Source organism: Anguilla anguilla, chromosome 7 (genome assembly GCF_013347855.1).
Source record: "Anguilla anguilla isolate fAngAng1 chromosome 7, fAngAng1.pri, whole genome shotgun sequence".
Classification (NCBI taxonomy): Eukaryota; Metazoa; Chordata; class Actinopteri; order Anguilliformes; family Anguillidae; genus Anguilla; species Anguilla anguilla.
This window is the reverse complement of record NC_049207.1, coordinates 18,369,871-18,394,151: the sequence shown is the minus strand read 5'-3', so window position 1 is coordinate 18,394,151 and position 24,281 is coordinate 18,369,871. Positions and strand designations below refer to the sequence as shown.

The 24,281-nt window shown below is 49.4% G+C and overlaps 1 protein-coding gene across 1 annotated transcript in view; it reads left to right on the top strand.

Moving 5' to 3' along the window:
* The window catches only part of LOC118232023 (lysine-specific demethylase RSBN1L-like), a 49,522-nt gene that overhangs the window by 13,616 nt on the left and 11,625 nt on the right, over nucleotides 1-24,281 (top strand). The window contains exon 3 of the mRNA XM_035426543.1: nucleotides 4,030-4,694. Within this exon, the coding sequence (XP_035282434.1) occupies nucleotides 4,030-4,694 (665 nt within the window). The remainder of the gene's footprint in view (nucleotides 1-4,029; nucleotides 4,695-24,281) is intronic.

Sequence of the window (24,281 nt, the reverse complement as noted above, 5' to 3'; positions counted from 1 at the left end):
GCCACAAATGGAAAGCGTTTCGGTGTTTTATTAACTTCATGTGAGTGGCGTACTCTTACTCCTGTTCTAAATTTAACCACGGTTCCTTTGCGTGTGAGTGTGTGTCTGTGTGTGTGTGTGTGTGTGTGTGTGTGGAAGCATGAGCTTTGCTCTACTGAGTCTTCTGAATTGCTTCCCTCCACAGTCTCCCTGTAACTGCAGTGGTTACCCCCCCCCCCCCCCCCCCAAAACCTACCAGCAAGATCACAGCGTGAGGGGCAGGCCTGGCTCTGCACAGACTCCCACAGCCCCCCCCCCCCACCCCACACACACACACACACACACACACACACACACACACACACACACCACCCCCCCGCCCTCTGCCTGACTTTGCATTGTGCTCAAACCCGACCAGCAGGAGCGGCACAGAAACGAATCCGGCCGTGTCCTTCGTCGCCGCCCGTACCTTCAAGGACTTCCTGTTGTGAGTTTTTTTCACCGGGCACAACAGCCTTCTTTGAGCCCTAAAAGTAAAAAGGGGAATAGGAGGCGGCGGCGGGGACGGGGCGGGGCGGGCGCGGCCCCGTGGAACGTGTCCTGTAAAGCGATCGCCTGGCCTTTTGGGCCTGACCTTTTAGTGCGGCGCGCGTGCTGGGCTTCCCCCTGAGTCGCGGCGAGCCCGCTAGCGCTCGGATCGTATTTTACCCGCCGAACGAGCCCCCGCCCCCCAGGCCCGACGCTCTCCTGCATTCAGCGGCGTGTCTTACCGCGCGGCGCTCCATTGATCAGGTCTGCTTCCAGCAGTGCCTTAGCAAGCGGCGCTCCATTTATTATGTCTGCCCTCTGTCACCGAGGGCCAGCTGCCCCGTGGAAAGCCAGCTGAACATGCAGACCCTGCCCCTCCGGTTCAGTCGGGACAGGAGAGAGTTATGGCGCAGAGGGAGCCTTAACACGCCCAAAGTGCACTGGCAAACAACAGCGGAGTGCTGAACACACGAGTGGTGTTCAGGGCTCAAGGGCACGGTGTTGGGCTCCTGGCCCGGAAGTCATCAGTGTTCTCTGATGAGCAGATATACCTGCTGCTGATGTTTGTGGGCCACAGGGCGTGTCCCCACCCCAGAGACTAGGGCTTCAGTGTGCGCTCTGTAGGGCTCAGATGGGTTTAAATGTGGCGGGAGCAGTAGCGTTTCTGAATGAGCTGTGCAGACATTTTAAAGAAGCCGTTTTGTCTGTTCTTATATTTGCATAGTATACCATTTCTCTCCCAATGATGGGTTTGTTTGTATGGCAGCAGAACCTCTCAGATTTCTGTTTCTGAAAGGACTTGCCAATCTTTCAGAAACATAAATATTTTCAATGTTATTTTTTTCTTTTAAGTTGTTTTCACGGGAGTGATTCAGTAGGGCTCATTTTCCGGAGATGGGTCGTTGGGCTGTCTGCCCTCCGGTCTGCTTTTGAGCTGCACGTCAGCCTGAGCGCCGGAACGCCTCTGTTTGGGCGCCGTCTCTGTAACCCTACACCGATTGGACGATCCTGTGACGCGCTGCGGTTTCCGCGGCACATGCTGCATCTGGCGCCTTAATTAGGCAGAGGAACGCAACGGGCGTGTCGCTGCTCCAGCGCTAGGATCGCTCTCCTGAGCTCCACCTGACGAATGCCCCAGGGTTGGGTTAAAAAAAACAAAAGAAGCTTATTTTAGTTTGCTCCGTTTCATCTCAACCATAGGCTCTCGGTCAGTGGAAAATAGCATTGTGCCTTGAACTGTGTTTTTATACGCATGTTCTCCCCACATGCTGCTCTCGCGCTGGAGACCGTTTTTGGAGTGTAATGTTTTGTCCAAGATTGGCGGGCCAGAAGCCTGCCTGCTTCAGGAGCGCTGGTGGCCACAGTATTGACCCATCCCGCGCGTCGCTGTATGAGTGCTCTGCGCCTTTAAGAGAACAGGAGCGCCTCGCCTCTGTCGTCAGAGCGTCCTGGGCCTAGCGTTCGCCTCGCAGCCATTCAGGAATTCGTTTTATTATTTTTTTTCTTTAAACGGCTGGATCATCGATCTGTGCTGCTTGTCTTTTTGCTTCCTCCTCTGCCACATGTTGCGGGGAATCCAGCCATGGCTTAGTTTAACTGGCGTGGCGTTGTTCATGTACTTCCTGAAAACACACACACACGCACACACACACACACACACACACACACACCTCCACCTCCTTTTATCTGGCCTGCACTTCACGCTTGAGCCTGTGTTCCTCTGGGCTCCTGGGGAGCGTGTGTAGCTTTACGGGCCGCGCATGCCTGTGAAATGGCAGGCGGGGCCGCACAGCCCTGTGCCGTATCGGTTCTGTACCACACCGAGCTGCCCTTAGCTGGTGTTGTAGTGGCTCTGCAGCAGCGGTCAGCATCAGTGTGGCAGGCGTTCCCTGTGGCGCGCACACTCAGCCTTGCTAACGGTAACGTGCCTGAGAGCTCTGCAGTGTGGGGGCCACGGGAGCCCCTCTCCCGGCCTAATCGCCCTTCTGGAGGAGCAGAGCGTCCACCCGGCGGGGGTATACCTGAAGAGAAACGCTGTGTTTGTGCATCTTGCAAAAGCAACATGGAAATGTCTTATTTTATGTCTGTGCTTGTATTGACCGCTCCAGGCTGAGGGTTTCAGAGGTGGTTGCACTGCAGCAACAACAGAAGGCTTGTTTTCACCTCTTAAATGCCTGCCCTAAAAAAAAACTAGAATAGTTTGTTCAGAAGAAACATGAGCTGAAATACTACACCAGCAATCTTTGGCCTACATTTTTTGCATATCTCAGTCTTGAAGGTGTGAAGGAACATAATATTTGCATTGAAAACCCCCTTGCCTTGAACGATAATGTTATTAAACTATTTTTTATGGTAGTAACCATTGATTTATTGGCCCATTAAACGTGATCCTGGTTTATGGTGCAACATTAGCACTGACTGACAGAAGAGAGCTACTCAGGATTAGTTTGATGGCGGGATGAATGGACGAGAAGGCAGCGGACCGTACGAGGCAGGTCTTCAGATGTGCAGTTGATAAGAAGGGGAGAAAGTGCAAGCTAATGGCCCGTTCCCCCTCTTGTTCAAGTTGCACAAAATGGAGCACTGCGCTGCAGAAGTTCTCGTGTAGTTTCTTTCTCGTCTAGTCAGCGGGGGGAAGACTGTAATAATTTAAGTGCTGAGATGATTAATGATTGCGTGAGGAAAGACGTCTCCTTGGTGCATCTTTCGCCCCTGTGTAATGGGAACGTGCAGACTGCGGTCTGTGCAGAATATGTTTTTAGACTGGGTAATATTCCGGCCCTTTCCCCTCGCCTTTTTTTTCTCTTTAAACAGAAAATGCATACTAATTAGTTTGGGTTCAAAAGCGCTGCAAATGCCTCCCGCCTGCCTTGAAATGGATTTCTGAAGCTCGCGTGTCTTTTTCTTCGCTCGTGGTGCCGAGCCATAATAGACACCTAGAACGCGGGTTTCAGAGCATGAAGGCTTGGAAGTAGCTGCTCGGCTCCATTTGTATTCTGGTCGTTTGAGTCGCGCGTCGTATCTCTGCTCGGAGCGCTTGGTTTGTCTTTCCGCATTTGTTTGTTTTGAATTCAAGAAATGACTCCGAAACGGCTTCCCCTTCCCCTTGAACTAAAGCTTTCTTTTGTTTTTACCCCTTCACTCAGTACCGTGTGCCTCATACTTGCAGGGCGAACTGACAAACTATGAACGGCTAATGGCGGTGGAGCCGCTCTCTTTAAAATGTAATGCCATTCATAAGTCCTTGTGAAGTATGGGAGACTGCTGGCTCGCATTCATTGACTCTGTGCCGTGCAGAAAGTTCAAGGACACGTAATACTGAGTGTGCCTGCCTACAGCGGGCCATGGAAACGGTGGTGACTCACTCTGACGCCGTGCTATTGAAGCTGTCATTTTGGGTAATTTCCCTAATGCACTGCACATTGGGTCTGGCGCAGCTACAACATCTTTTTTCGAAACTATCTTTTAGATGTTTACTTTTTTCTTTTTCTTTCTCTCTCCCCCCATCTTTTGCCGTTTTAGTTGAGAAGGAGAAGCCAAAAATGACCCTGGAAGAGCTGCAGATCCGAAAGGTGAAGAAGAAAAAGAAAAAGAAACACAAAGAGGGGGAGAAACGCAAGCGGCCCAAGATGTACAGCAAGTCCAGCCAGACGGACCTGCTGGGCCCGGCGCTGAAACCTCCCCCGCTCTTCCACCAGGGCGGCGCCCCCGCCCCCTCCCCCTCCAAGGAGCCCAAGAGGTGCAGCCCCCACCACGGCAAGTCCCCTGAGGGTGGCGGTGGCGGCGGCGCTGGCGGGGGCGGTGGGGGGCTTCCCTTCGCCCACCCCAAGCCGGCGCGCGTCCAGCCCCCTCCGCCCGGGCTGGACAGCCTGGAGTTTGGCCGGTTCATCCACGTGGAGCAGCAGCCCAACGGAGGGGCGCTGGTGGCGCACGCCTACTGCAAGGAGCTCTCGCAGCTGTCTCCCGCCGAGATGCAGAGGTTCGCCCAGGAGTTCGTCACGCTGGCCTTCAGCGAGGACGAGGTCAACGCCGCCCACTACGTGATGGGCATCGTCCACGGCGCGGCCGGCTACCTCCCGGACTTCCTGGACTACTTCTCCTTCAAGTTTCCCAACTCCCCCGTCAAGATGGAGATCTTGGGGAAGAAGGACATCGAGACGACTACTATGTCAAACTTCCATGCTCAGGTAAGGCCACGATCCACTCCAATGTATTCACTCATTATGATCTTTCAACAAAAACATTTTGGTACTGGTACATTATTGTGCGGACAGCCTTGAACCACGATGTCACCACAGAAACCTATATCCTAGAGTGCGATCTGTGTGTGAAAGTAGTTTAATCGTCTTGTTTGAATTGGAGCTGCAGTAGTCTGAGTTCCTCCTTCCCCGTGTGGAATGCTTTATTCTTTGGAACAGCGCATTAGTTTGGAAAGTGACCTGAGAAATGGCCCGATGCCGTGCTCTCGAGCCGAAGGTACTGTGGTTGATTTTGCTCCCGCACTTTTTCATTTTTGGAATAGGGAAGTTTTTAGTGAACTTGTCCTTGAAAGAGGCGCAAATCTCTCCTTGCAGTCCAGGAGCAGATTTATTGCTCTAGGTATTTTTGCCTTTGGTCCAGTAATGGTGGGTTGAGTTTTATTTGCTTGTTTTTTCCCCCCAGAACTAATAATGGTGCTGGATGAAGGCAAATTAGTAATAACCCAAATGAAAATAGTCCACTGCAATTCTCAGACTCCTTGGCCACCAGTGAGATTCACAGATATGCGCAGTTGACTCCATATCGTTTAACATTAATGGAAATGTGACCTCCACCTTCGTTTTACAGGAGATTAGTGTTGGGGACGGGGTGATTTTCAGTGCCTTGTGCGTTCTGGTGACATGACCGTCTCGGAGGGAGAGTGGCTCAGTGATGAGGGTGGGAAGGGACTTCTCTGTGATGCAAAGTGGTAAATAATTGCAAAACGAACATGCTTTGAGGCATGAATTTTTTATTGGCATTATTTAGAACTCCTGCTCTCTTCCACGTTAGGTTTCCGTGGTGCTGATATTGCATGTGAATACGTCCCTTTGGAGAGTTGCCTGTATTCGAGTGGTGTAATATTGCTTTTGCTCGCGCTGTGAAAAGAATGCTCTAAATCAGGGAGAGTGGAGAAGGCTCTGAAGCCAGGCTTAGCGGCAGTATGGCGGTTGAGGGCTCTTCTGGTGACCCGCTGTCTGTGTTAGAGCGAGGCTCTCGGTGTGAAATAAAGCAGAGGTGAAGTAAACATTAATGCAGGAAAGGATTCCCCTCCCACCAGGCCTTTATTTACGCATATTGATCTTTTAAAATAAGGGTCAAGTGATTTGTCCACCCTTTCAACACTCCACACAGAAGTTTAGGAATGGCTGCTGCAGCAGATTACACTGAAGACTCTGAGCAATCAGATTTATAATTCTATGGTGTCATATTGATTTTATTCATTTTTCATATTTAACACACTCCTCATTTCTGAAGTCAAGTCACTTTTACTTGTATAGCACATTTAAAAACAACAGGAGTTGCGCCAAAGTGCTTTCCAGTCACTGAAAGCAGCAAAGTCCTTATACTGACCACTACAAGAGGATTTGCCTTTGGCTGGGTCTGAAGGTAGCACCTGACCCCCGGCCAAATGCGAATGGATTATGTCAGTGATTGGTAATCGGGACCAATTTACCTGACACATTGTCGTGTAGAAATCAAGCTAGTGGAAAAAGTCCCAGACTCATACATGGAAGGTCATGCAGGTACAACATTCACAAGTATATCTTCAGAATGCAAGACTACAAACCCCACAAATCCTTACGTTCATTAGGCTGCTCTGATTGGACGTATCTTTGGTCTGTTTTCTTTGGCAATTCTAATGGCCGCTAGAGCAGTATTGAGCCAATACAGTTCTGTGAAAATCAAAGCCAAAATTATCTAACGTTAGTCAGCTGTCGAAAAAGATGTGGCAACACATCACTGGGGTAAAAGAAACTGTTGAAAGCAGAAGACAAATGACAATGTTGGAGTGGAACAAAGAAAGGGTAAGAAAATGAACAGTGTTTTACTGAAAAGTGGAACTTGATGCTGAGTGCTGCAAATGGCTGATAGCCCTGCCTTTGTTAAAGAAAAAAGACAAAATATTATAATATTTATCACATTGTAAAATCTACTTTGTTTTAAAGTTTAGATTTAAAAAATTTTACAAAGAAAAAAACTGTCCTGTGTCTGGTAAATTTTCCAGGTACAGTGGCTGGTTCAACAAAAAGTTAGCTTCAGTCCCTGCTGTGGTCTTTTGAAGATGAAGTTGCTTACTTATGTAGCATGACCATTTATGTTTTAACCAATTATCTTTTTAGTGGGCAACCAATCAGAACTGTGCTTGCATCTGACATTCTCTGTCAGACCTTCAGTTTTTGTGTTTATAAATGACTGCATCAAAAAGAAATGTAACGGTTTTCTCGTTTTAGGAATTCGGAGGATGTAAGCACACATTTATCTTGTGGCTTAATGAATCGTTTAAATCATTTAAATGCGAGAAAAGAGCGATTGCTCAGGATCATTAAAAGGCTGCTCTTGTTAAAGGCTCTGTGCGGCTTTTAAATTAAGCATTTTAAACCGAGGGAGGAAAAAAACAGAAACGAGTTGATGAGCCTCAAAAAAAATAAAAAAGACTCGGTGGATGGCGGGATGTGGACACGTGCACGTGCGATTAACGGCTGTTTGCTAGCGCCTGAACAGTCGCAGCCCTGTGATGCTGGCCTTCAGCTCAGAGGACACCTCTTCCACAGAGATTTGCCATCCACAGTGTAAATAGTAAAGAAGTGGAGAGGGAGATTCGGGGGGGTGTTGGGTGGTGTTGGCTGGGGAAATTGGAACGGGAGCGTGACGGGGGTTGAGGGTTTTAATGCACAGTTGCTTTGTGACTGTGACAGAAGGAGGCTTTTTTCCCCTCTTGTGTAAAGGAGACAGAAAGTAGAGTCCCTGCAGTGACGCTCTTAATGAATGGGACTGGAGCCTCGACACGCACGCCTTCACACGACGCCACGTTGCCGTTTGCGGCCGGTGACTGAGTCATGGTGAAATGTGACCTTTTGGCTCAGATGGGAGAGTGCATGCCCACAGGCGGGGTGTGTTGTTTGGGTCTGTTTGTTGGAAATGCTAAGTGTCATTCCACAGCCTGGGATAGAGCACTAGCCTCTGTTTAGTCACAGTAAGAGATTCTGTTTATTTTATTCTTGGTTCATTTATTTGGTTTCAGTTAAAGCACCAGTTTGTTTTTTGTTTTGGTTTAAAAAAAAACAAAAAAAAAAAACAGAATTCAACACCTATCACAGAATATCCCTGTAATTGTGCTTTTTAGAAACGATTGGTGCCACCAGTTGACGGTGGTGTCGTTAGTTGGTCCGGGGGGGTATTTGGGGGATTGTGGGGCGGTGCTTGGGTCGCAGTCCCTCAGCGATGAAAGGGCCCTGTTGACTGGTGGGCAGAGGGCTCTGTGTCTGTGTGGCTGGTAAACAGCACATGGCCGATCGGGTGAGAGGCTGGCAGCTGGGAGCCAGTGGAGTGCGAGCATGGCACTGATCTAAAGGCACTCAGGGAGGGAGAGTGGGGTGTCCGCCTCGGGGAGCGAGAGAAAGGGGAGGTAAGGAGAGGCGTTGGTGGTTTCTGGGCAGTGTGATAAAGACTTTGAATAAGGTAACCAGCTGGAATTTACGGGCAGATTATTGATAAGAGAGTTCCGCACGTCTACCTCATGTCTGTCGCATTTGGCTTTGCTTCTGTCCTTGGATCCCTATCTCTCTGTCTCTATCGCTCTCTCTCTATCTCTCTCTCTGTCTCTGACTCTCTCTCAGGTCTTTTAGCCTGTACATTCGTGTTCCCCTGGACCTAGAGTTTCGGTGTGGTTTCCTAGCAACACAGTTTTTTCCTTTTTTTTTTTTTTTTTTTTTTTTGAAATCCCTGAAATAGAATGTTTTATGAAAGCGCTAATCTGAAATGTCATGGTGTTGAATTGGAAGTACTGCGCATGATACCCAGTCCTACAGCTGTGCACGGCAGCTCTTTGTCCTTCTCTGCGCTGTGATCTTTAGTGTGATCGCGTACATGGAAATTTACTTCAATCATCGCCGTCATTGTGCGTGTGAAAGTGGGCAGGGTTGTTCTGCTGGAGCCTTGCAGTCACTTTTTGTTCTAAGTTTATCAGCCAAACGTGGCACAGTAGTAAATTTGCACAGTAGCAAATAGCCTATTTATAAAAGAAATTCCTTTATTTATTTTTCCGATTTTACCTTCAACTATAAGGGTCACCTGAAGAATGAGAACTCTTGAATGAGAATGTTTATTGTTATGACATGGTGGAAAAAAAAGGCAGGTGGGCGTGGCTAGGTACGCTGCTGCCAATCAGCTGTAAAGTGGAGTAGTGACGCGGCCAGATGGGGAGGGCCACAGCGATGAGCACAGTGAGTCATCCTCCCTCGAAAGAGTGCATCTTCCCTGTACCACAGTGGGGTGTCACCATTCGGCTGGGGTCAGAGGCAAGACTGCCCCCTACTGGCTCGCCAGCGCCACTACCAAGCACGTCCTTGTTTTTCCAGATCTGGTGGTTAAGTGCTAGCGTCACTTGGCTAAAGTTGTCAGGTTGGAGAGACACAGGGTTGTGTGACAGCTGGGTAACTAAAACTAAGTTAAGTGCTTGATTGGCCCTGTGCACCTGAAAATGCACCCGGAGACGGTGGACCATTTCTCTTGAGCTGTTGCCATGCAACTGACAGAATTTTACATCTGGTCCTGTTACCAAGGCAGTCCCGCCCCCGCGAGGTCCTCCCTCTGGCGTGAGAGGGTGCAGTTAGGCCACAGGCACGCTGCAGGTACCTGTCGAGAGATCCGGGAACCTCTTTCGTGCGATGGGACGAGAGCATCCTGCCAACTAGAACCCGCCCTCCCTGGGCGGGGCTTTGGCTGCAGGACTCGGGGCCGTGTTCGCCGGTGACTCTGATGGGATTTACGGGAGCTCCTGCTTTTAGCCGGTTTGGCTTCCCAGCAGCCTGTAGTTTTTGTTGTCTGTGACTCACTGGACCCTTCTGTCCGTGAAACGCATACACCAAATTACTGCTGAAGAGCCGCGGGGAGTTCCTGTGTTTAAAATTGCAGATAATGCAATCTACGAGAATCCTTCTGGTGACTCGCAGCCAGAGCACCACCACAGGCTCCGTTGGAAATTAAAAGCTTATGGATACAGATTTCTCCTGACAGAAACCAGCACAATAACACACTGCAGTACAAAGAAATAAAAAAACAACCAACCAATGAAATCTAGGGAAGCTTGGAATATCTGGTGTTTACCTACGTTAATTGGACTGAACAATTGTGATTTGTAATCGTTTTGAAAAAATATTTCAGAAGCTTTTTTGAGCGGAATATATGTTCAGATATTTAGCTGCGGACTATGTGAAAGGAGGAAGTTTACCGTACAAAATTTCAGCGTTTCTTTAAATAGCACCTTGTAACATAATGTCACGTGCATTGGAAGGAACATTTGTGTGGTGGTATGAAGAAATTAACCAATCAGGCAGCTGCTAGGGGAATCCTAGACTCCTTCTCCACAGTAACTAATTCAGCTTCCCTTTTAGAACTGTGTGAAGTTCAGTGTGACTGGACGGGGGAAGCATTTTGGCCTAATTGTATCTGGGCTTCTTCAGAACTAGAGTACGGCTGCATCCCATCTGTTCCCTCCGTTTTCAGGCTTTTTAGAGGAATTATTTTGTAATATTTGCGACGCATGAACTCAGCTGGTAGCTCAGTCAGGTGTAAGTATCGAGTTTGTGTGAAGCCCTGTGAAAAGCTTGTGAAAAGACTCACCTGAAAGTTGATGCAAGTTTCGCATCCTGTGTTCACATATATTTTAAAGGGCATATACTTGTCATGCTGTCTAACAAATACAGCTTTAGTGTATTGGGGGGGGGGGGGGTTCATAAAAAATGGGTTTTTTATGCTGGAAGGCAAGACAACGTGGATATTTTTGCTGCAAAAGTAGCACCAGGAATTGACATCGCAGACTGAATTGTACAAGTAGCCTGACTGTGTCTATTCCTCTCAGTTGCAACAGTCTTCTTGTCCTAAACCCTATCATCTATTGTCCCATTTTTATTTTATTTTATTTTTTTTGATAGTCAAGTGCTCCCCCAATGTTGCACCTCAGAACATTGTTCATGTCTGAATGCTGGTCTCTCTTCTGGAACAGATGTTGGCAGCTGTTTGTGGACACCAGGACCAGGGCTTCTGTTGCAGCTTGAGCTCGGTGACATCCTGTTATGACTCCGGGATCTGCTGTTTACACATTAGGTCTGATACTCAAGAGGGCTTTCTTGGTGATCTCAGTGCATAATACTCCTCTCTTTATGCTTCTGAAAAGGTTTGTTTAAAACCAGAAGATTAGAGTAGGAGCTGTTACAATATACATATTACCCTTCTATTTTTCTTGTGGTGAGCCCTTGAGAATTGTTGAAATCACATCAGATTTATTTGATGTGAGAAGAATGGTCCTACATTTGTGTAAGTAACAGTGGAGAATATAAAGCCATGTACAATATTTTATGCCTTCACAATTAATTCAGGGAAATGATATGTCTGTAGTTTTTAACACAATGTTTTGCAAAATTGCAACACTGGAAGGCAAAGAATAAAGTTGAAAAAACAGAAGCAGACATATTTGAGATCATATTAGGAAATGACATGTGGATTTGATTTTGTTTTGAATTATTTTGCTGCTACCTCTGTCTACATCCGATTGCTGCAGTGACCTCTTAGTTTTGAAGGGAGAGCACCATGCAGGCATGTGCTACTTCTGCTTTCCGCTCCTGTGCAGCAGCCAAACCGCGAGCATGCCCTGCCGGGGGACTGTGCCACTGCCGGTGGAGATGGGGGGGGGGGAATACCCCGGCGAGCCAAAACGTCTTCGCAGAAAGCTTTGCTGTTCCCAGGAGTGCAGTTAAGCTGAATCTCCAGCCCGGCAGTGGAGTAAAAGCGCCGCAGCGCTGTACAGGAAGCTAGCGCTCTCCCAGCGGCCGCCCGCGCCGCAGTTCCCTCGCGCGTCGGCCGCGTCGCTGCTGCTTCGGCTGCGGCGGCCCCTGGCTTTGGGGCGCGTGTTTGGGGAAACGCCTCTCGGCGCGAAGGAGCCCCGCTCCGGTGTCAGCCTGCTGGAACCCGGGCTCGCTGCCTGGCTGAGAGCCGAGCTGGCGGCGGGGAGGCGGAGCTGGGCCGGCTCGCTGCTCCGGGTTGGCTTGTGAGGCGGAGGGGAGGAGCTGGCGACTGCAGCGGAGGCGCAGGGCCAAGGTGGCGCCTGGGGATTGGAGGTGGGCGGGGCTAGTGCCTCCGCGCCCGCGCGTTGCAGCTGAAACGCCTCCGTTTGGAGCGGCGGGAATACCCCAGGCCCAGCCCCTGCACCGCCATCTACTGGACACAGGGGGCGCCATCCAGGCGGATGACAAGATGTGTGTGTGTGCGCGCACGCACTTGTAACCCCCTACATTTCAAAGAACAAAGACGTTATGCTGTTTGTTGAAGGTGAAAAGTTAAACCCAAAAAGTTATTCCTGGTTTGGCACATTGGAGCCATTATTCCCATGAATGTCCGCGGAGTTGTTTTCCTTCTCCATCCCACACACGTTTCCTCTATCAGTCAGAGAGCCGTTCTGGCTGCTTGTTTGGACTCGGCCGCTGGACGCCGATCGGCCCAGCCGCGCATAACCTTCCCGCTGCCCCCCAGGGGATGGAGGGGGAGGAGTCGCACAGTCAACAGCAGGAGTATTTCAGTCTGGGCCCAGGACAGTGGAGCCTCTATGAGACCCCCGGGGGCAGAAGAGTGCCTGACTTCACACGTTGACCTGTTAGCTCAGATTAGCCACCGCTAACACGCCTCGGGACAGAACGAGCAGTTTATCCCGCTACGCTACCGCTCTCAGGTTAGCTCGCGTACACCTCCTGCTGTATCCCCTGCGAGGCCCCGTCTGCTCTGAAGGCGTGTCAGATCCGTGCGTCTCCCGCACACTTCTCCTCCCGCGCCTCCCACCCCCGGTTCTCCTCCCGCCCCCCCCCCGGTTCTCCTCGTAGCGCCTGCATTATGCATGCGGCGCATGCAAATTTAAAGGCTGCGTGCCGGAGGGAGTCCAGGTCCCAGCTTAAATAATTTTGGCTGTTAAAAAAGGAAGCGCAGGAGCGCCGGCGGTGCCTCTGCCACTCGCGCTATTTTGGGATGCGATGGCGGCGGCGGCGGTGACAAACGGCTCAGAAAGAGCAGCGGTGTGAGCTGGCTGCTCTCGGCTCTCAGCGTAGCTGTAGCTGCACGTCTGGAGATCCTCCCCTCTCACACACAGCCCTTTGGGGAAGGAAGGAACTAAAGGTACCAAAAGTACTGTGTTTCTTCCTTTGGCTTTTTTGCTGTTATTTTTGTTGCTAGTAATGGTAATATGTTCGTCTGTCTTTTAACATTGACATTCTGTGCACACGGTCTTTTACTATTACCTGCCTAGGGACAACACATTAAATTTACCTTGATAGTTGATTCTGGCACAGTCAAGTGGCTGCCCAATGTTCCTGTCAAATAAATCTAATTAATAAAAAATTATTTAAAAAACGTTTTAAAAGTTGTATCTTGTGCTGGAAGCGGCTGTTTGGCTGTTTTGAGAATTTATTTTTATTTTTTTCAATGGAGCCATTAAATGGCTGCATGATTTAGTCTCCAGTTAAAAGGATTAACCGTTTAACATCTTTCCAGTCCTTCTCCCCTGAATATGGCCAATTCCAATAATTAAAGGAACAAATTTACCTATGTTCTTGGAATAGAGAGAAAGAGATGCTTTTCTAACGAGTTCAATTCATTCTTTAATAACATTAAATCCGTGTGGAAAGTCATCAGTAAGCTCTTGAATAAGCTCTTGAAGCTGTTGAGCTCGGAGAGCTTCAGAAGAAGTGGGCTTCTGCAACTCTCCCAGTACAGTTTTCTGATGGTAGTGGTAGTGGTACCTTATCTAATCCTTCTGTAATCGCTTGTGAATGTAATTATTTTAATCAGTGTTCGTGCTGTTTTTCAGTAATTAGCCATACATGCAGTGTTTCTCCCTGTAAAGTGGTTAGTGACGGGGGCAGTGTCTCAGGGTCAGCAGTCGTGGAGTGGAGCGCGGAGTCGTGGTAGTCACATGGTACAGCCTACACTTGTCCTGGTGAAGACGTGACTGTACAGTGCCTATTTTGTTAAATGACACACATATATTGAACGGTTCAACAAAAGGTTATAACTGTGTCCATGCACAAAAATAACTATATACAGTTGGAAATTTAGGCTTTGGCTGGAAAATTTGTCTACTCTAGACACACTTCAGCAGGTTATCCACTTTTCTGTAGTTCTGAACTGAGTCTGAGGTTTGGATTTGCAATGTGGCCTAAAATTCATATCTGGATTTTTTTACACCGTCATTGTGATATCATATCAAGATAGGGTATTTACAAATTATTTGGGATCTCCAAATAAGTAACGTCCAACCGGGAACTATGTACAAATGTGTTCATGTGTGCCCCCTGCTGCCGGTTCAGGAGAGTGAGGACGGCTAGCTTTTCACACTGCAGCCGCAAGCCGCGGGGGCGGAGGAGGACCAATCATACTCATGCGCAGAGGGTGGACCATGGGCAGACATTTACACACCGCAACAACTTAAAATTATATCGTTGGATCACACAGGACTATGACACAGTAATTTTACTTAATTGATGCCGGTTAGCTATAACATTAGCTTGTTATTTTTTGCCGTGGATAGTCTAGATGCTGTGCTTCAAATGATTTGGTAAAATGAATGCATATGCTGTTCCAACTTGCTGAATAATTAATAACATGCTTGTTAGGTGTATGTAGAAGATAAATATCAACTACCATCTGTTTTAGATGAATGATATTGCTGACTTCCCTTGTTGGTTTGAAATACTGGAAAATAGGTCAACAGCAGAATATTAAAAGAATGACCATGTAATATAACGACCAGAGCACCTTGTTTGACCAGCAGTATGAATTTTGAAAGAGTTGTTCCACAGATATGGCTGTTTTACAACTAGTTAAACATATTTGTTGCTCAAAAGACAATGAATATGCTCTTTGCATCCTCCCCCCCCCCCCCCCCCCCCCCCCCATCTCTTTCCAAAGTGTTTTGGTGCAGTTAATCTCAACATATTGCTCGCTGAATTGTTTCATTATGGTTTTTGTGAAGACACTTGCACTTGGCTGTGCAACTATTTCTATGATGGAGAGCCGTACTTGTGTGTTAATGGATGGGCATTAGTGGTTTAATTTGCGCAATTAAATAACAGCTAAAATTAACAAATTAAAATAAACAGGGCTCTACAGCGCTCCCATTTTAGGAGAATGTCCTCATGAAAATTGATTTGTACTAATTGGAAAAATAATTTTGGAGCTCATCTACTAATTTTGATGCAGTGGCGTGCTCCTAAAATTGTCAACTTCTGAGCACGTGTGCTTCTTCGAAAGAAATGTTAGCATAGGGCCCTACTAGAGCTTGTTTTTGTCCAGATTTTCTCATTTTCACATTTTGTGCTGTTGAAGTTAAGACTGCCTTTCCTTGGTTATACTAGGACTTCTAAGTACCCACCCTCCCATTAATCCCACCCTTTTCCTGTCTAAAGAGATGTGTTTTCTTGCACACATAACTAGGAGGGCCTTGCTGTATCAGGGGTTAAGCTGAACGAGTCTCATGCCAAAAATAACAAAATCATAATCTGCTCTTGCCAGGAGAAGCCTTCCCTGAACTCTGCTTCATACACGGGCGAGCTTTGGCAAAGAGGCCAAGTCGGAAGCGGCAGATTCCGGAAAGCTGCCCTTTCTTTCCCTGCCAATCCCAGTCCTCGGGCCCTGATAGCCGAGCCCGATTTCCCTTACTCGCTCGGTTTTGATTCAGAAGCTTTAGCGGGCGACGCTCAGACGATTAGAGCGTGAATCAGGAGCCGTCTCCCGTAACATCGCTTCTGGAATTACACGCGCGAAGCCTCGGATTGCCAGTGAAACACAAACTAGCGGTTGGCAAATAGATGGCTAGGATTTCTGACATTAGCAAGGGAAGGGGAGGGGAGGAATAAAAAGGAGAGAGAGAGAAAAATATGTTTCTGCCGTTTTGTTCTTTTTCCGCCCGCGGCTCCGCAGTGAGACCGGGACAAATAAGACGGATGATTTCATTAAGATGAGTCACCCTAAGCTTGGGTGGTCCTCAATTGCATCTGTTCTTCGGGGTGTCGTGTAAAATTTAAAAGCGGCACTTTGGGCTACAATTGGATATTTCCTTAACGTCATAGGACTCTAGGGCTGGCCGCTCTAAAACAATCGCGCTTCTGCACCGACTCATTTGATTCAAAAGAATATCCCGCAACGGATATTTTAATTCATATCTGTCGCTTTGATGTAGCCGTTTCCTCATAGCAAATCAGAACGGTCGAGCTGCAAGGGGTTGATAACGAAGGGTGTTATTTTCAAAAGATTGCGAGTTGCTCCCAAAAAACTTGGGACCGGAGGTATGTTTCCAATTATATTTTTTATGTTTGTTTTCCCCCTTGTGAAAAGGTCATAAATAGTGTTTAAAGTGCATGCGAGAGAATCAAGAATTCACACGTTGTACTCGGGATTCACAGATTTATTTTATTTTATTTTTTTGCAACATTCATTCTGAATCGGATTAACAAATTTACCAGAAGGTCAATCGTACTGCCATATTAACAACCAGTTTTGTTGCAACCATACTTAGTTGGTGTTGGCAAGCTGGCCAGCTAAGCTTTTAACAATGGTTGCTGTATAAGAATAGCCATGGCACACGAATTTAAACGAGGATATGTGCAGTTCCATTTGCATTTCGGCATTTAGCAGATGCTCTTATCCAGAGCAATTTGCATAAATGCATGCTTAACGGTTGAGTTAGTATGGATAATGTCACACTGTCAGCCTTGATTAATAGGTTACGTGGGCAAATAATAAAACAAAAACATGCTAGTGACAGAACTTGTAGCATAGCTAATTTCAGAAGTTGGCTGACTGACGTCAGCAAGCTAGTTAGCCAGAGGGTTAAATGTGTTATCAAACGGCTAACCTGTAGCTAGGCAATTAGAGCTATACAGTTATTAATGGCTGAACTGTGCAAACTCAAGAAGCTTATATAAATTTGTCCCAAATCAGGCTTATATTTTTATACTTAATATTCAAGAACTTTTGTCTTATGAACACATAACATTAGATAAGCAAGGCATTTAGTCAGCTGATTGTGCCCTACGTGTATGTCCACATTCTTGCAAAAAACTAGAAAAATGTAAAAATAATTAAAGATGCTTATTTCAAATATCAGTTAATATTTTTCAAAAGGTACATTATAAAAGTACAATCAAAGTTAAATTAAGCACATTTGTTATTGTTTTCACAGTTGCAGAGAATTTTTTTCCATGAGCCTAATTCTTGAGCTGAGTATAAATGTGCTGTAGTAAGAGGAGAAAATAAAATAAATATAAAAGTGCGTGCCCTGGCTATTCGTAAACAGGGCCCACCCTCTGGTCCATGTGCTGATTCTCATATTGTGCAAAATGAATTTTCCCATACACATTTGGGTTACCTCAGCAGGAGGTTTTTTCCGGAAGCGTGTGACGCTTGGGCACCTCGCTGTGGCGGATTTGTTCCGCCATCCCCGCACGATTTTCTGTATCCTGACTGCGGGGGGGGGGGGGGGGGGAGAGCGAGCGGGCGAGCGGAGACACTGGTTCCTAATGACTGCCCCGTCACAGCTGCGCCAGGCTGACCCCAGATCAGTCCCCCCGCCTTCAGCCGCGCCTGACCTTGAGCACGGCGCGTTTAAAATGGAACGAGACTGCGCTCTCCCCGCTGGAGCAGAACGCACGCCTGCCAGAGAGGGGTGTGTGTGTGCGTGTGTGTGTTTGTGCCTGCGTGTGCAGTCCCTGTGGCAGTGCAGGAGAGAGGGAGCAACCTTGAGTAGATTGAGTTACGAGCGAGAGAACGGGAGTAACCCCGATTCAGGCTGGTATGAAAATGATGAGATTTTTTTGAGAGATTTTTTTCTCTCTCTCTCTGTCTTTCCTTCCAGTTTTATGCTGCGCTGTGTGTCTGTTAGCGGAAGCTCTCTGCAGGTGTAATTTTAAAGGGGTTTGCCACCAGCCGCAGTAAATGAAGGCAGAGGAAGGGGAGGGGAGGGGGGGGGGGGGAATCTGGCGGCCATTACCGTTGGAGCGGGCCCGACGGCTGCCTGTGCACTCTGAGGGAGCCGCTCCTCGGTGGCCTCCATTTTACATGTGAAGCAGAGTGTGAATGAGGGAGGGAGGGAGGCGGCTGGGTTCTCCACGTTAGTCCTCCCCCCGCCCCCCCGCCTCCCCCTGGCGGAAGCGCGGGCCCGGCTCGCCCCCCCCAGGGCTGAGCGCAGTTTGATAAATGATGCAGGAGCGCTGGATGACGGGGACAGCAGGCAGAAGATCAGCGTGCGGGCGTCCTCCCCGGGGGGGCGGCGGCAGCCCGGGACGCTTTGTGATGCGGTAAGGGCTGGGGGGGGCAGGTGGGGGGGGGGGGGTTACTGAGAGGGGACAGGGATAAATTGTTCAAAGAAAGGCGTACAAAGAGGTAGCGCTCCTGTGGGAAACGGCCGCCTGGCTCTGGCACACAAGCAGGCTGTCTCCGACCTTGAAAAGCCGTGGAGAGAAACGTGTCCTACTGGTCTAGCGGGCTCACCAGCGACGCAGGTGAGAATTATGGGATACCTCTTTCTCTCTCCCTGCCTCTAGCACAAGATTTTTTTATTTTTTTTTTTTTTTTGAAAAGCCACCACTAATCGGAGCTGCATGTGGTGTTCATTGCTTCAAAAGAATGCAGTTGGTGAAAGAGGAGCGAGTTTCTGATCGGAAGCGAGCCTGAATGCGTGCATTTTAATGACCGTCTCCCTGCCTGTTCAGAGATTGGTTTTCTTTATTTGGACCTGCTAGTACAGTGATAAACGGGCTGTGTTTAACTCTGTTGCGTGTGATTTGTGTTGTTTCTCGATGGCGGACGAGCGGGCGTCTCGGGCGGTTTGGCGGCGTGGCGGTCTCACCAGGGCGCGTTGTGTTCCTCCTGCTGAGGGAGGGCAGCGAGCTGCGGGCGAGCGCCGTGTCTTTCCCGAGCGGAGGCGTTTACGGGGGGCTCCTGGCTCAGGAAGGCCGGGCTCCCCGCTGCTCCGCGCTTCGTCCCGTTAACAGACGGGGGAGGGGCTCTCTCTCCGCCAGGCGCCCGCCACATCTGGAAGAGTGAAGTGTGAAACGCGAGGCAGATGTGCGCCGCGCCCCCTGCACCGCGGAGCGCGTTACGGGTGACCCCGTTACGGTCCTCGCCCGGAGAGGCCCCCGCCGCTGCCGCTGCCACGCCGGCGTTCTACGGCCAGCCCCTGCGGCCGTCTGGTTTACAGCACGTTCTCACGCTCGCTCTCCGCAGGGAAGGAGGTCATGTGCTTTTATTTCAGTGTAGTATCTTGTTTGTTTGGGATTTTCTCTCTATGGTTATCAGAAGTGTATGCAGTTAGTTCTTGGTGGAATAAACATAGTATCTTTACTGGGTTTATTTTGCTGGAGTTTACTCGCTGTTCCTCTGTGAAGCCACCTGGTGTTTTACAGTAGTTCAGCGCAGAGGGTGGTGTCACTCCCCTGCTGAGGTTTATGCTAGTGTTCATTTTAAAACAACATTAGCAGCATGTCTGGCCTGGCTGCACAGTAGAGTGTCTGTGAGTCAGCAAAGATAAGTATGTCCTTTATTTTTGTTGATTTAAGGCTGACTTGGTCAAAAATGTTAAGGGGGAAAAAAGAATGAAATTAAGGCCTACACGGGCTTTTCGACTAGTCTAATACTGTAGCGTCTGTAGCGTTGGCAAACCTTTCACTAGTCACAGAACAAGTAAATAACTATGCTTATCTTATGAAGCGATCTAAATTTACACACATGAACTTATGCATCTCGTTGGTGCATTGGTGTAAATGGAACAAGGCAGACAGTTAGCCTTTTAAAATCTGCCCCCTGAGGAGGGTAAGTTAACAGCCCTGGCCTCTGTGTAGGTGGCCGTTTGTGCTCTGTGTCTGACTCTGAGCTGTGTAGCCAGACGGTGTCTGTGCTCAGGCTGAAGTGGGTCTGCTGGCTGGATGGGAAGGGCCCTCGCACCAGCAGTAAAGGGCCTTGCGTGTCCCTTTTTTATGGAAGCCAGTTGTTTAGGAAGCATGACCTCTCCAGGCTAGTTAATGGGTTGCTCTATAAATAGGGTTTGTGATTTCCCCGCCATGCCCCCCCCACCACCACCACCTCCGCCCCCCAGCCTTCATATCCTGCGAGTGGAAAATCCCCAGAGAGCTTTTCATTATTCCGATTTTTTTTTTTAGCTGTCAATCTCTGCGGGGATCAGTATTTTTAGAAACGTCAGTCATACGGCGATGAATCCGTTGCGTAGCCCGTGACTGTGTCTGGGTCCAGGTGGAGTTCTGTGTCCTGTGTACGGTGCTCTGCATTCCTTTTCACACGAGAACTTAAGGTGGCATTCTGAGCAAAAGATGCAGTGGGGGTGGGGTGTTTAGTTGTCATCACAGTTGTTGTATGAAAGTGCTTGTGACATTGCTGTACATGTTGTAGATATTTGATGGGCATCTGTAGCACATGGCATATGGCAGTGGGCTAAGGCCAGTGATGGTGCGATGCTTGCTGCTGTAGAGGAGAGGCAGGACTGGGCTGACTCTGAAGAACCGGCCTTACCAATATGGCCGCCTGCGTAGCGCAGTCGTGAAATTCACACGAAAGGGGCCTGAGTTCATTTACTCTGATCTAGGCAATGCTTGTGACACGGCTCTACAGTACTGTTTGAGAAGTACACACGTGGTGTGTGCTTTTTGACTTTGTTTTTTTTGTCAGTGTCCTGGAAGCCTCTCACTCACGCACAGCATTGTCTTGGCTTACTGAGTGACATCTTCAGTTAAACATGATTGTTTTCACAAGGTGCTCAGTGCGCAGCAGAACTTTATTAGCTTGCCATTCACACTTCAGTGCACCTGCAAGTAAGCTCTGGGCGTGCTAGCGCCTTGTCTTCACTGATGTAATTGTGCGTGAGGTGGAGGTACAGATGTGTGTGTGTGCGTGTGAGTGCGCGCATACGTGTGTGTGAGGTGTACAGTAGCATGCATAAATGCGCTTCGGAAGTGTGGGATAACGCTAACGCCGCGGCCTTGCAGACTCGGGCCTCTGGGGTGTGACTCACTCTGTCTGATAAGCGGCTCTCTGAGCTAAACTGTTGGCAACAGGAGAAGGTTTCGCTCTCCCCGTCAGCCTGACCTTCGAAAACAAAACGGGGTCGCTCGCGCCGAGGCAGGACCCGTCCTCGCCCCCGACTCCGACACCGGCCGCGGGACCAGCGGCTAACCATTTCACCGGAGAATTTCACCCCTTTAATTTATACATGATGCCTAGAGGACCATCTGTAGTCCACAGAGGCGTGACGTATGTAGCCTTGCCTCTATCCTCAGATCTCTCTCTCTCTCTGTTTCTCTCTCTCTCCCCCCCCTCCCTCACTGCGTGGAGCTGGCGTGTTACCGCGCACCTCTCGTTTCCGTGTGCTCATTAGCGTGACAACTGTACCCGCGGCAACTGCACGAAATGGGTGGCGCATGCTAGCAGCACGGATAGTGTTGGAGCCATTTCATCTGCTGTGAATCCATGGTGTGAATAACACTGCAGTGACCAGTTTTTATTTATATCTAACTAACCATGCGGAAGTAACGGCTTAGTCATTTCTATATGGGATACATGGGATCAGCGGTTATCGGAGTAAATTTTTAAAAATTGTACACATTTTAAGTAAATAAAGGCACTATTCAAATATGGGCAGTGGGGCGGTCAAACGATGGTTGTGATACGCAAATGCTATTTGAATTGTAAAGAAAAAAAAAACACAAAGACATTCGAATGGGAGCATAAATATTTGAATGTGAAAGAAAAAAAGATGCCTTATGTCTTTGTCCTGGGCCTGGGCTGTGTTAAACCAGAAGTCGTTCTCACATTTCAGTGCCCCCTCTGTTGAAAGCCGGGTCTTGTGGGTCGATGCCGTGCTCGCTTGACGGACGCTGCACTTTCACTTCGTCTCTGGAACACGTCTTTCCCTCCGCTGGGGATAAAGGGAATAAGTCGAGTGGTGAATTAAGTGGATAAAAGGAGATTGGCACTGGCCTGTTTGCAAGCCGACCGTCTGGTGTTTTTTGGCAAATAACCTGCAGGCCTGACACTGGCATAAAATGCCCAACCAGTTAAATTTACTCATCTTTTTCCACACTGGCGCTTTGTGTGGCATTTTGGCAGGATAACATTAAAACTGTGCTCATCTTTGGTCCTTCTCCAGAAAGACCAACAAAGTATACACTGTTCACTTTTAAAACATTTTATTGTAAATCATCCATCAGGATCAAAAATTGTTTTTAGTCACGTTTCTCAAAATTGTGCGGCTTAAATGCATTTAAAAAAGCATTGTAAGCAAGTAGCCAACGCATGCACCCAAAAAAATTTTAATGTGCGACAAGTTTAGCCTGTCCTTTTTTTAGGTTTACTTGTGTGTCACCCTTGATTATAAAATTATAAAAGTGTACAGATTATAAAAGTGTGTGTGTAGATATTAAAAGCAACCTCAAATGTTTGTGTGAATGGTTTTTTATTTTTTATTTTTTTCAACAATTTTTTATTTTTTTCAACAACTATGTTCATGTTTATGTTCAAATGAACGGTACCTATGGTAGTTGTCTTTCCTTGTATTGGTTTGCTGTCTTGTCGATATGACTCAGTTAACCAATCCTGACAATTGGTAAAATTCTGACAGTTAATTTCAGCATTTAAAATCGCAATATATATTCACATATATTCAAACTTAGTTATTTATTTTTTAAGGAAATATTTGAGTGTATTTTTAAGCCAGTTTTGGCAGCCCTTATGGGCAGGTAGCTCTGAAGTTGCAGGTTGATGTGTGGCTGCTGTGTAGTTGGTCTGACTGACTGGAGAAAACTGCGGCAGGGCCAAGCTGGTGTTGGAGCAGAGGATAGTTGTACAATCTCTTACTCTTCTCTCTGCCTCAGACTCTCTCTCCTCCCTCTCCCCCTGCCTCCCTCCTGCCTGCGGTGTGTAATGCAGCTCTGGGGTGCTGTCATATTACCGGCAGAGCGCTGTGTTTTTTTAGCGTGTGCTGGCGGGCCTCTCTCCAGAGCCTGTGTGTCCTGCTAAGAGCCCCCCACTGCACCCGCATTCACGCGTTTACGCGTCCTGCCCGCAGCCCCCGGAAGTTTCCGCGCGCAGGGAAACGAGTCCACACCGCTGCGACAGAGCGGCCTTCTTACAGGACGTCACCGCTGCCCAAACTCAGAACGGGACGGCGTGCGAGCTGAGCGGCTGACCCGAGCGTCTGAACCGAGCGTCTCTGTCCTGCTGGAACGGCAGCGCCCCCGACGGCCGGCGTTTGGCTGTCAGACAGGCCGGCTGAACCCGCTGACTGACCGCGGCCTCCTGCCCACGCGGGCTGAACCCTCTCACCCTCCCCCAGGCCCCAGAGCCCTGACTCTGCTCCATAAATGGAACGGCCGCGGCGCAGGCCTGGCCCTGCCCCCCCCGCCCCCGCCCCCGCCCCCAGGCTGCGGGGAACAGAGCCGTCCTTATGCCTGCGCGGCTCGCACAGGAAGGGGAGCTGCGGGGAACAGCAGCGGAGCTCCAGCGCCACATGCTCTGGAGCAGACAGACGGGCCTTCACCACGCCGCCCAGTTCACGTGTTTCTTTCCTTTTTTTTCTTTTTTTTTCTCTTTAAAAAAAAAAAAAAAAAGACTGAATTTAAGAGGAGAGAAGGGGGCGGAAGGCCTCGCACAGCTGCGGGGATCGTCTCACATCTGGCCTGCAGACGGTGGCAGGACGGCAGCCCGGCGTCGGCTCCACGGCTGCTGCAGGGTCCGGTCACGTGACAGGAAGTGAGGAGTCATGTACCCCCCCCCCCCTTTTCTCCTCTCCCAGAGGAATTCACCAGTGCAGCTGCTCCTCTCAGTTCATACCCGCCCCAGCGCTGGGGAGGGGCGGCTCAGCGGGACGTCCCGAGTGAGAGGACGAGGCCGTGCATCTGCAGCGGGAGCGTCCGCTAGGCTGCAGCGGGAGCGTGCGCTAGGCTGCAGCGGGAGCGTGCGCTAGGCTGCAGCGGGAGCGTGCGCTAGGCTGCAGCGGGAGCGTGCGCTAGGCTACAGCGGGAGCGTGCGCTAGGCTACAGCGGGAGCGTACGCTAGGCTACAGCGGGAGCGTGCGCTAGGCTGCAGCGGGAGCGTGCGCTAGGCTACAGCGGGAGCGTGCGCTAGGCTACAGCGGGAGCGTGCGCTAGGCTGCAGCGGGAGCGTGCGCTAGGCTACAGCGGGAGCGTGCGCTAGGCTGCAGCGGGAGCGTGCGCTAGGCTGCAGCGGGAGCGTGCGCTAGGCTGCAGCGGGAGCGTGCGCTAGGCTGCAGCGGGAGCGTGCGCTAGGCTACAGCGGGAGCGTGCGCTAGGCTACAGCGGGAGCGTGCGCTAGGCTGCAGCGGGAGCGTGCGCTAGGCTACAGCGGGAGCGTGCGCTAGGCTACAGCGGGCGCGTGCGCTAGGCTACAGCGGGAGCGTGCGCTAGGCTGCAGCGGGAGCGTGCGCTAGGCTGCAGCGGGAGCGTGCGCTAGGCTACAGCGGGAGC